The sequence below is a fragment of the Mytilus californianus genome, unplaced genomic scaffold, assembly GCF_021869535.1.
Source record: "Mytilus californianus isolate M0D057914Y unplaced genomic scaffold, xbMytCali1.0.p SCAF_11, whole genome shotgun sequence".
Lineage (NCBI taxonomy): Eukaryota > Metazoa > Mollusca > Bivalvia > Mytilida > Mytilidae > Mytilus > Mytilus californianus.
This window is the reverse complement of record NW_026262593.1, coordinates 3,220,307-3,233,359: the sequence shown is the minus strand read 5'-3', so window position 1 is coordinate 3,233,359 and position 13,053 is coordinate 3,220,307. Positions and strand designations below refer to the sequence as shown.

Here is a 13,053-nt window from a genome sequence, read left to right as displayed (position 1 = left end):
GTTCGATATAGTTAATGTGATTTTAAAAGGATTTAAGATTTTGCTTTTTTAAAGTGTAAGTGGTCAAATAATGGTTCGTATCATGCCTCCTTTTTGAATCTATCTATAATATTCGGGGACTGATCAATAATTCACTGAGGTCCATATGTTTCCGAAAAGGGGGGGCCAGTCATCCTTGATACATTTTGCCATGTTATCAAAAAGTTTATCAGCTAAAACATCTAAATGCAACAGAAAAACAACAAAGAAAACACATCCAAAAAAGGAGATAGATTCTGTTTCTTTCACAATTGAAAAATTTATTCATATGAGATCAACATGAAATATTTCTTCCAGTGTTTTCCCAAGGATCTCTCAATCAAATCTTATTAAGTGTAAATTGTGTTCTTAATCACAAGAACTTGGCAATTTATCTCCTAAAATTGATATTGCTGTCACCGAATACTGCCAACCACACTATAAATTAAATCACCTATAAATCACAAGTCGCTTAAGAAAAATTGACAAATGGAAAAGAAGATTGCTTTCTCTGGTCTTTTAAACATTTATTTTACGACAGAGTAATTGAATTCGAATTTGTTTTAATATGTATGCTAGAATTTGCAAATTGCTACAAAAATCAATAGGATACTGAATCAAGTGAGAGAAAGAAAATATAATGTTGATTGTGAAATTCTAACCTATTGCTATTTAAACGGAAATTCTTGATTGGTGTTTTCTTCAAACGAAAAAATCACAGAAATTAATGACAGGGCTGATTTTAGGAAAACGTAACAAAACGGAACTACTTTCTAATGGAATGAGACAAGAAATAAAGAAGCTATGGAAAATCGGAAAAGATGTCTTTAACTATTCATAATGGAACCTTGACATTTTTAAGTCCTTGTATATAAAGGACGTCGTTTCTATTAATATCTTTCATGTTGGGTTACTGTTTGATTGACATATATTCATATTATTATAAATATAGATATCTTATAGTTACAACTTTTATTTTCTAGATGGGTGGACATCGCCGCTGTTCTTTTTTTTTCTAGTCACTTCGACATCTGGCTAATTCGGTACCCGGTATAGTCAATTCGGTACCTACAGCAGTGAAACCGGCACCCGATTAGTTGGACACCCAATGTAGTTATTTCGGCACCAATGACTAACAAGATAGTTTTTTTTTTAAAGTAAAATGTTCCTTTTCCCTGGGACTAATAGATAAATGTTTTGTCTCAGTTTTTCCCCATAAAATGGGGAAAAAATATTTTCAAAAATTTAGCTCTGAATACTGTCATTGATTGAAAAAGCCTGTTCAAGTTTCAAATAAAATTCATGAAGGTTTGACCATTTTTTAACATTCAAGCTCGACAACACACAAAGTTTCATTTAGATATTTCTTTTTTTTCACTTATTCTGCATCCAAACTAGCATGTTTATGTTTCAATCTACAATGCTTAGCGTTTGAAGCAGTTTTTGTTTTAGTTCTTCATATTACATTTTTTTATACACAATAATTTCTTTCTTTCTTCTTTTTATTTTGGCAAATGTTTAGTGATTCTCGTACTTCATTTTTAACATTAGCCTCCGAAATTATGCTTTCGATAGAAAAATTCATCCTCAAGTTGCTGACAACCCAAGGTTCCAACTTCCAAAGACATAGTTTTCAAAAATAAGGTACACTACAGACACAACAAAATTAAAGTGTTATTTTCTTTTGCTCGTTTAAATTTGGTTTGGTTTGTGATGCTCAGCCTACGCTGCTTTTTTGTACTGTTGTTTGACTATCTTTTTTTCACAGTGGCTTGGTCAGTTTGTTATCAACTTATGAGTTGGAATATCACTTTGGTATCTTCCGCCCTACTTTTGTCATTGACTTATGAGTTGGAATATCACTTTGGTATCTTCCGCCCTACTTTTGTTATTGACTTATGAGTTGGAATATCACTTTGATATCTTCCGCCTGCCTTTTAAAATTAGGTTTTCTAAAAAAGATTTGAATAATTTACATACTAGTTATCTCTAAAAAAGGAAAAACAATTTCAATCATAAAGACATTAAATAAATTAATAATGGGCGTTGGGAGAAATATTTTATATAAAGTGAGACATCTATTGTATATTAGTAGTCTGATATAATGTTCACTACTTGGCTCCCATTTTTCACTTTTTCAGGGTACATATAAATCTTCTTTTTTTTTTTGCAGCTCTTCTTTTGACTCAGTATCTAGGTGAATGAACAGAAGAGAAGTCACGTAAGGGGACGATCATTTGATATTCTGGGGGGGGGGGGGGGGGGGGACAGGAGGATTTGTTTTGGATGGGTTATTTATTTTTGTGGACCAAAAGGACAGATTATTTATTTTCTGCACTGACCACTGTTGAAGCATGATTTTTCATTTTCATTAAAACAAGGGATTGATTATCTATTTTCACAATTATATTTATAATATTTGAAAACATACAATTTTTAAATTCTTAAATAAATAACAGTCAATTAAGTCAATCAGAATTATTCATCATCCTCTAGAAGTTAATCTTCTGAATTGCAAACTGCATATATTGCATACGTACAAGGTATTAAAGCTGGGCTGTAACTTGCCTCTTTTAAAAGTTGTCAAACATTTTCGCATTTTTTAGGGACAACATCAAAAGACCAATATGTAGGACAAAGCAAAAAATGTTTCAGTTTGCAGAAAAACCTTTTATACCTGTCAATTATGGTTTTTTTCAAATTAAGTTAAGAGGGGGCTGATTATCATTGATAATATAACTATGTCAAGTCAGTTTTTATAACACATTTCAATTACAACTTCAAGTTGATGTAGTTTCTAACTGGGATACAATTTAAAGTAGTTTGTAATAGACAAAAGGTCCTTAAATATAATAAAACTCAAGTTTAAAACATAATTACTAAATTACAAATAGAATGCAACACTAAGAGAATAGTCATAAAGAAGGGCAATCATAAACAAAAGACAAACCCGGGAACAGATAAAACACAAAACGACAAACATTATAGACAATCAACACTGAAAAATAAAAATAAATGAGAAACATGGATCTCAAAAAACAGGGGCTACGTCAGAGGGTGAACAGAACTTGCTTCTTGCAAGACACTTGCTGTGAAAACAATTTGATATGAAGACAAGCTTTCGTTTTGAAATTTCCAACATGAGGCATTTGCCTCAATGTTAATTTAGTCACGGCCCTGTAATAAAACTGAGGTAAATATTCACGAGACAATATACCTCAAGTGAAATGAAACCCATTTTCAAACATTTCAAATACATTAATATTTATATTATTAAAAGATTTGGGAAGTTTTTCCCGAAAAAAATATGAAAAAAGACGAATTTTGGAAGAATCTGGTGCCATCTCATACTTCAGAATAGCATTTATAAAATGGCTTAAAAGACCTGCCAAGTTATTTTCAATACATTGTAAGTCAGGTTATTTATTTTCAAACTACCACAGAACAAACCATTCATTTTTGTTATTATCAAGGCTGAGTTATTTATTTTCAAAATCCTCCTGTCTTTTCTTTAAGATTCCATTGCTCTCAACTTCTGTTTTGTCTTGACTGAAGGGAGGCAACTCTGGGTATTGTGCTAACACAAAGCAGGATATTAATCAAGGACCTGAGAGAAGCAGTTGCAATTCATCTTGGAGGGTGGGGAATGTCTTTTATTATGTATTTCCTAACCTGTCTTTTTATTCAAATTATTTCCGTTTAATTTATGAACTTCATTTTGGTATTGATTGCATCACAAAATTGATGTATAAAATGCCGAGACTTTTTCATAAAATTTACTGTTGAATGACTTATTTGACTCTAAACGTATTACAGTGTGTAACAGAAGTCTCAGATTTAACAAAATGGAAGTAACAAAAAATACTTAGCATTACAAAACATATATTTCCGGATTGTGTTTCAAAAAAATATGCTACACAGGTATGAACAGTCAAAAGCAGATAAAATGTGGATAAGTAAACTAAACTAAGAGGCTATAAACTGAGATTGCTATATTAGTGTTATAGTAATCACAGCTCGAGAGAGCCTGTGTCGCTCACCTTGATCTATGTGCATCGTCAACAATGGCCACTCTCCAACATTGTGCACAAGAATATAATTCATGACTAAAATCTCTTTTTTGTTGTTCTTGTATTGCTGATCATTTTAACTGTTTACAGTTTCCCTCTATTATCTAAAAGTGTTGCCCAAAATTGAAAAGGTGTTAAAATTGTCATTTAATGGCAATAACTCCTGTAACAAGTCAACTGACAATTTTGCTGTGTTAACTTATTTATAGATTTTGTCTTGCTGATCATTTTAATTACAGTTTTTCTTCATCCACCAAGGTAATTACCAAAAATTCAAAAATGCATAAAAATCATCATTAAAGGACAATGACTCCTATAAAGAGTTAACTGACATATTCGGCATGTTGACATAATTTGTATATCTTATCCTGTTGATCAACTTTGCTGTTTAAAGGTTCTATTTACTTTTTACAGTTTTCAAGATCATTGGCAAAAATGCCAAAATTTGGTAAGGGCAATCACTAGTATAAAAAGTCCACCAACGATTTCAGCAATATTGAATTGTTTGTTGATCTTGTCTTGTGGATTGTTTTGTGTTATTTAAAGTTCCTCTCTAGTATCTATTGTAGTTTTCCAAAACTAGAGGCTCTCAAGAGCCTGTGTCGCTCACCTGATTCTACTTTGGTTTTGGAAATCATGTAAAAATAGATTAAAATCATAACGAACACCCTAATAATGATTGAGGCCAAATTTGGTTTAATATTGGCCCTGTAATTTAATCAAAAGCAAAAGATTTTTGTAAAGATTACAGAAATTACTAATAAATTCATTGAAATTGTAGAAAATGACTTTATAAGGACAATAACTCCAACAGGATGTCAATTGACAATTTTGCTCATGTTGACTTATGTATAGATCTTCTTTTCTTGATATTTTTGCAGTTTACAGTATATCTCAATCTATAAAGATACATGTATTAAGGACTTCATCAGCACATCATAAAGAACATTTATGCGATGTTTGGTTTCATTCCATTCAGTGCTCCTCTAGAAGAAGCATTTGTATGTATTTCCCTTTAGGTCTTATGTTAAACTAAGTCCCCTGCTGGTGGCCATCTTGGATGATGGTTCGGCTACAAAGTAACAACAATTGGTCAGCACCTCATTAGGAACATTCATGCCATGTTTGGTTTCATTCTATTCAGTGGTTCTCTAGAAGAAAACATTTGTATGTATTTCCCATTGGGTCCTATGTTAAACTTACTCCCCCTGCTGGCAGCCATCTTGGAAGACAAATCAGCTACATGTACAAAGTAACAACACTTGGTCAGCACCTCATTAGGAACATTCATACCATATTTGGTTTCATTAAGCGGTTTTCTAGAAGAAGACATTTGTATATATTTCCCATAAGGTCCTTTGTTAAACTATGTCCCCCGTCGGCAGCCATCTTGGTTGATGGATTTGCTACAAAGTAACAACACTTGGTCAGCACCTCATGAGAAACATTCATGCCATGTTCGATTTCATTCCATTCAGTGGTTCTTCAAAAGAAGTCTTTTGTATGTATTTCAAATAGGGTCCTTTGTTAAACTAAGTTCCCCGCTGGCAGCCATCTTGGATGAGTGAATGGCTACAAAGTATCAACACTTGGTCAGCACCTCATAAGGAACATTCATGCCATGTTTGGTTTCATTCCATTCAGTGGTTCTCTAAAAGAAGACATTTGTATGTATTGTCCATAGGGTCCTATGTTAAATGAAGTCCCCTGCTGGTGGCCATCTTGGATGATGGATCAGCTACAAAGTAACAACACTTTGTCAGCACCTCATAAGGAACATTCATGCCATGTTTGGTTTCATTCCATTCAGTGGTTCTTTAGAAGAAGTTCAAAATGTAAAAAGTTAACGATGACGATGACGGATGACGGACGCCAAGTGATGAGAAAACCTGACTTGGTTCTTCGGGCCAGGTGAGCTAAAAAGGCAATAATGCAAACAATTGGTTAAAATGGTCTCCTAAGGGCAATAACTCCTATAAAGAGTCAACTAACAATTTCAGCCATGTTTGATTTATTTGTAGATCATGTTTTTCTGATATCCTACAAAATAGCAACAAACACATACAATTTTAAACAGAAAAGATAGTTGTTCATCATTGTATTGTATATTGGAGATCTATGTTCCTCAATCTTATGTTTATCTTTTTTTTGGCAATGTTTCTCTATACTACATCATGATATCTTAGTTCTTTGTTCCTCAAGGTTACGCTATTGTATATTAGATCCATCTTCCTTAATCTAATGTCAATGTATTTTTGGGCAATGTTTCTCAATATTACGTCATGATATCTTGGTTCTTTGTTCCTCAAGGTTACGCTATTGTATATTAGATCCATCTTCCTCAATCTAATGTTTATGTATTTTTGGGCAATGTTTCTCAATATTACATCATAATATCTTGATCCTTAGTACATCAAGGTTTACTGATCGTAGACTTGACATTACTTAACCTCACAATTGATTCCAATAACAAATTACGATCCTCCTGCTTGAGGTAATCCATTGGCTCTGTGTAATATATGTAGCTTCTTTCTTTATCATTGACATTATTTAGGAATAAATCTTTCATATGGTTAACACTGTATTCAAGTAATGTAAATGTCACCTGAAAACATAAATAATGAAATGTCATTACAGCATTTATCATGTTTATACTTAAATACCTTTTAACAGGAAGCTCTAAAGCAAACATGAGTAAGAGCAAAGACTAAGAACAATATATTTGGGGAGTTACCATGGTTACCTTGCAAGTAAATATCAATTGATTGCTTCACTCATATTAGTATTTTTGTAGATCTTGTATTGCTGATAATGTTCGCTGTTTACAGTTTCTGTCTATCTGTTACATACTTAAGATAATAAACAAAAACTTTGAAATTTGTCACAAATCCTCATTTAAGGGCAAGACTGAAACTTCAAACCATAAAGATTTGATTTGATTTTGATTTTTGGTGTTTTAACGCCACTTTTAAGCACCGCTTTTGGGCTATTTCGTGGCTGCCAGTTTTTATTGGTGGAGGAAGCCGGAGTGCCCGGAGAAAACCACAGACCTTTGATAGGAAAACTGACAATCCTAGTCAATTCCGATTGGAGTCAAGTGCACCCACACGAGAGGGGTTGGAACTCACAACCTCAGTGTTGACTGGCTAGTGATTACAGTAGTAACAACTTAGACCACTCAGCCACCGAGGCACCCTCAAACCATAAAGAATATGTATACTTAATATGGAATAACATCTTCTATCTTCTGAAATATAAAACTTTATATAAATAGTTGAGGTTGATGCTGTCGGAAAAAGAACATCCCTGTGTGTTGCATTCAGTGGTATTCAGTGCATACTAGAAAATAATGTGTAAACTAAGCAGTGTTATAAGTATAAAAAAGAAGATGTGGTATGATCGCCAATGAGACAACTCTCCACAAGAGACCACATGACACAGAAATTAACAGCTATAGGTCACGGTATGGCCTTCAACAATGAGCAAAGCCCATACCACATAGTCAGCTATAAAAGGTCCCGAAATCACAAATGTAAAACAATTCAATTGAGAAAACTAACGGCCTAATTAATGTACAAAAAAAAATGAACTAAAAACAAATATGTAACACAGCAACAAACAACAACCACTGAATTACAGGCTCCTGACTTGGGACAGTCACATACATACAGAATGTGGCAGGGTTAAACATGTTATAAGGTTGATCTCAGCCATACACACGATCATATATTCTGACATAAAATCATGACTTGGTACAGGCCCATTAAGACATGGGGAGGTTAGACTAGTTTATTTAAAATTAACCCATATCTTTTTAATCAGAATCAGTGGAATGATCATAGCTACATTGAAGGCCAATTTTCTATCTGATGTCTATTCCATGAATCTCTTACCTGGGTTCCCATAACAATAATTCCAGGAATTAATTTTCTCGTCTTATCCTTGGTGAAATGTTGACCAGTATATAGCTGGGAAAAAACTAAAAGTTGTCCACCATGCTGTGCTAATAGTTTTGGGGGAATTCTTTTGAAAATATGTGGTTCCTCATGAACATCATAATCTGATTGTTCACTATCACCCGATGATGATGATGATGTTGATGATGATGGTTCAGGCTCTTTCTGTCTGGTTTTCGTAAATCTTTTATGTCCATGACGACAATAACTCATACTTTTATCCACAAATTGCATCTGAAATTTTAAACAATATTTGTTTACTTCTATTTTTAAGGTCTCTTAAAGGTTTCTGTTTGGTCTTGTGAGCACTCTCAACTATACAATTCTGAACAGATTTTTATGAAATTTATATCAAAGGTTTATATTAGCAATGTATCGGACATTTTGAAAATCAGTGCTGATCAGCTATTTTTAAAAGAACTATGCCCCTTGAAAATATAAATTATATAAAAAATTACATTGTAAGTGCTCTCAGGTGTACAATTCTTGCCAGATTTTATTGAGTTTACAGCGAAGGTTTATATCAGCAATGTGTCAGACAAGTCTAAACACTCCAGTGCAGATCAACTATTTTAAAAAAGAATCCACAGGATAAGGCCACACAAATATGGATACCTTATTCTTCGGTTTCCTGGCATAATGCAGCAAGAAAAAACTTCTTTTTTTTAAAATCCCTGCATCAAACATGGGTCCACCCGCTTCTGCATCTAAATTTACTCTCTAATTTACTCTTCATAAATTTTAAGTCAGCTGTGTGTTTGAAGTATTATCATATTATAAACGTGATTTTCATCACAAAACAGATCTGGATTTTAACAAATGTTTTACGAATAAAATAAATTGTGTGCTCACGAGACATATTTTTCAACTAATATAAAAAATATGGAGATGTGGTATGATTGCCAATGAGACAACTATCCACCAAAGTTCAAATGAAGTGGATGTAAGCAATTATAGGTAACCGTACGGCCTTCAACAATGAGAAAAGCCCATACTGTATGGCTGGCTATAAAAGGCCCCGACATAAAAAATATGAAACAATTCAATTGAGAAAACTAACGGCCTAATTTATAAAACGAAAAACAAATATGACAGACATGAACCAATGACAACCACTGAATAAGCCAATATATTACTGCAAAACAAATCAAATGTCATTAACTATGCTAGCTGGTAATTTTGCCAGTCCTATCTTAAGTTATTAAACGCAATGCATGTTCTCCTTATTTTTATATGGACATTTAAACGCAATGCATGGACTGTTCTAGCACCTACAAACATGACCCACTTGTTATTTTCTTTTTAAAATACAAATCAAGAACTGCAAAAAATAAACCACTATGAAAATTTTAAAGGAGGTAGATTCAATGAAGTTAAGTTCATGTGACAGAAAATTAACAGAAAACTAACATGGAATAATATCAAAACTAGGAAATATATAGATATATAATCATAAAGCACAGCTCATGTTTATAATCTTTAATTGCTCGCTTGGAGACAAAAATCCCTCTGTTAATATTCCAAAAGGAAGTATTTAAAACAATTCTGCTCTCTTGATTATAATTAAATCTCTGCATTTTGTTTTGAATTATTCAGAAAGTGTTGTCGCTTGCTAGAAGAAAATTCTATCACCTCTGTAAAATCTAATTTTAGAAAAAAATCTGAATATAAAAATGTCAGACCTGCCAACTTTTGAATCTCCCCATGGGGGATTTTGCACGCGACCAGATTTATGGGTTACAATTTTTGTAGCATTTCTGTGTGCACTGTTTTTTACTCTTGAAATAGTCTCATATCTACTTTTTCCTTTGGTATACTGATGATGAGGTAATAAGCCTTGATTTCTTTTATTTGCATGATTCTTGTACTTATTAATTGGCAAAATAACTTAATTATGAATAGAGACAAATGGCCTTAAAAAGTAAAAGATAAAAAGTGCAGACCCTCCCCCCTCCTTTTCCCCTCCAAAGACCTTCTTATCTTTGCACCATGACTCAAAAGACCTAAACCTAAATGTCCTAAAGTTAGAAGGATGAAGACAGGTCTTGATTTAGTCTATCAGTATTAAAAGAGGGCCGAAAGATACCAGAGGGACAGTCAAACTCATAGATCGAAAACAAACTGACAACGCCATGGCCAAAAATAAAAAGACAAACAGACAAACAATAGTACATATGACACAACATAGAAAACTAAAGACTAAGCAACACGAACCCCACCAAAAACGGGGTGATCTCAGGTGCTCCGGAAGGGTAAGCAGATCCTACTCAACATGTGGCACCCGTCATGTTGCTTATGTTATTACAAATCCGGTAAATAGTCTAATTCGGTAGGTCATATTCGTGAAAAGGGAAGGGTATTGTAGTTACGACATAAGGAACATATCAGATATCATCTGTGAAACAGTTATTCCATAACGGTCAACCAACTCGTGATGGCATCCGTAAAATTTACGAAGGGATGATTTCAACTTTACCATTTGGAACTCTTGGTTTAATAGCTTCCTTGTGAGCAGCAATCCTCTATCAAGGAAATCATGATAGGAAATACAAGCCCGGGTATATCGTATCAATTGGGAGATATACACTCCGTATGCATGCACTGCTGGAATGTTGCTACATAGAAATGGAAAGTTCACAAAATTTTGGGAAGCTTAAATCATCTCTTTTGTCGTAAAGTTTTGTTTTCAACCGACCCTCATTGTCAATTTCTAGATGTAAGTCTTGTAAGACATATAATGCATGAATTATATGTCTCTGGTATTAATGAGAAAATGGATAAAATTTGAGTTATCCTTCTTTGTGTTCAGAGGTGCTCCTACCGGCGGAGGCTTACACACAGTAGAAGTAAATACAATATGGCGTCGATTATAAGTCAGAACTGGACAGAGAAACACATCTGATTTCAAAAATTTTAACGGATTTCAAGATAAACGATGTTTTTTAATGAATTCATTACAGTTATCTTTCAGTTAATTACGATTTTGTCATGAAACTACGGTAAACACCCGTTGCTTAGCTTGGGGTCGTAAACTTGTCATGAATATGTTGCCAGAGATGTTATAGAAATTGACCAGAAAAACTTCAAAATCAGTATCCAATAATTTTTCGGATAGATTTTGTTAAAATCAGGATTTTGACTTGTTTTAGGATCCTGATATCAGGATTCGGGTTGAGGCATGAAAATCGGGATGGTACCGCCAAAATCGGGATAGTTGGCAGGTCTGATTAATGTTGATACCTCTCTCCTCTTGTTTCCACAAAAAGATTCCAAACACTAGAAATTAATTTGAGGTGGCCTAATAAATCTTTATATTGCTGTTTTGCATTTATTATAAAATCTTATTTCATATTCATTCTTTCCATACATTTCTTTAGGCAAATTCAATACTAGATCTTACCTCTACAATAGACACAGCACACACAGGTCTGGGATATTCAAGTATGTTTCCAGCTTGAATAATAACATCTGGTTCTGTTGTCACACTTTTTTTAAGAATGTTCATAGTGGACGTAAACATTGCTCCTGGACTGAATACATATGTTAATTTATACAACATTAATAAAAGGTGATGTGAGGTTAAGGTCAGTGTGACAGCAATCCAACAACAACAAAAACCTATTTACAGAAGTAAAAAAAAAAATATATTCCAGTATTCTAACTGTCTTCAACATGAAAAAGAGCTTTCATACGTATACTGTATTGAATAAGATCTGAAAAAATACTTGAATGGAGATCTATATGTATAATTATTGTACTCATTTAAATATTGCTGTTATAAACCATTCACATTTAATTCTTTTGATTATTTTTGTCATTTGGTTGCTTTTAAAAAAATTATATGTACATACCTTGCTAAAAGACCAGTCATTCTTACAAATGTACATACCTAGCTAAAACACCAGCCAGTCTTACAAATGTACATACCTAGCTAAAACACCACTCATTCTCACAAATATAGTAAACAAATCTATAAACACAGCTTCTGATGCAGACTTTCTTCCATATTTCCTGTTTCTTTCTCCATTTTCGAAATCATAATCATGATAATACTTTATCATCAATATCAAGTTTCTTATAAAATGTTCGCCAAGATTAGTCAGAATTCTGAAATGAAACAGGTTAATATATAGTATTTATGCAGAATGTCAAGTTGCAATTTTGTTAAACAAGTAATAATAGAAAACAATTTTAATTCAAATTTCCCACATAAAATACATGTACCACATGTGCTTTTGTTTCATTTCGTTTCCTTGTATTTTGTTTTTGTTTATCATGAGGTATACTTGTTTTTCTTTATTTTGTGTTTTACTTTTTTTGATTTAATGATGCATGCATACCTTTTGTATATTGTATATGTTTCATCATGTTCATATATTTGAATTGTTTCACATTTTTCATGTCAGGGCTTTTAATCATCTGACTAAAAGGTATGGGTTTTTCTGATTGTTGAAGGCCATACAGTGACCTACAGCTAGTACTGCTTACATCCACTTTATTTGAACTCTGATGGATACATTTTTTTTTTGTAGTTGTCTCATTGGCAATCATATCACATCTCCTTATTTTTATATTTATTATAATGTACATGCTGTAATTGCTTTGTCCCACAAGAATCTAAAAGATAATACAGAATTACAACATGTACAAGTTTATTTGCAAATAAATATTTGTATAAGTAATTTGTATTGTCACTCCTCACTGTTAGTGATGAATTATATAAGGATTATAAGAACAAACAAATTAAAATGGTTCGGAAAAGAACTTTTTTCTAAATTCTGGCAGGCAGTATAAAATGAAAACATGTGTCTGAAGCGCTAGTTGAATTTGGTTTACTTATAAAGGATTATGTGCTAATTGACTTTCAACATGGCATTGAAGGGAAATAACTCTATATTAAATTACATGTTTGTCAATCCATAAATACATTGAATTGTATTTATAGTTTTATGTTAAAATTTGTTTTATTCATTGGTCAAAAGCTCAGTAGACATGGTAGAGCTTACGTT

The 13,053-nt window shown here is 32.9% G+C and overlaps 1 protein-coding gene across 1 annotated transcript; it reads right to left on the bottom strand.

Annotated features, from left to right (window-relative positions):
* Nucleotides 1-6,187: 6,187 nt before the first annotated feature.
* LOC127719389 (uncharacterized) lies at nt 6,188-12,091 on the bottom strand. Its single transcript, XM_052225501.1, has 4 exons — nt 11,972-12,091; nt 11,445-11,574; nt 7,982-8,278; nt 6,188-6,693 (listed from the first exon to the last, which is right to left on the bottom strand). The coding sequence occupies exons 1-4, from the start codon at nt 11,989-11,991 to the stop codon at nt 6,502-6,504; spliced, it is 639 nt and encodes a 212-aa protein (XP_052081461.1). The 5' UTR covers nt 11,992-12,091; the 3' UTR covers nt 6,188-6,501.
* Between the last annotated feature and the right edge of the window lie 962 nt (nt 12,092-13,053).

Excerpts from the sequence above, each read along its gene's own strand:
- LOC127719389 (XM_052225501.1), bottom strand. The coding sequence starts at position 11,991 with ATGAGTGGTGTTTTAGCTAG. Across the intron at positions 8,279-11,444 it reads GTGCTGTGTCTATTGTAGAG|ATGCAATTTGTGGATAAAAG; the intron begins GTAAGATCTAGT and ends TTAAAATTTCAG. Across the intron at positions 6,694-7,981 it reads TTATTGTTATGGGAACCCAG|GTGACATTTACATTACTTGA; the intron begins GTAAGAGATTCA and ends TTATGTTTTCAG.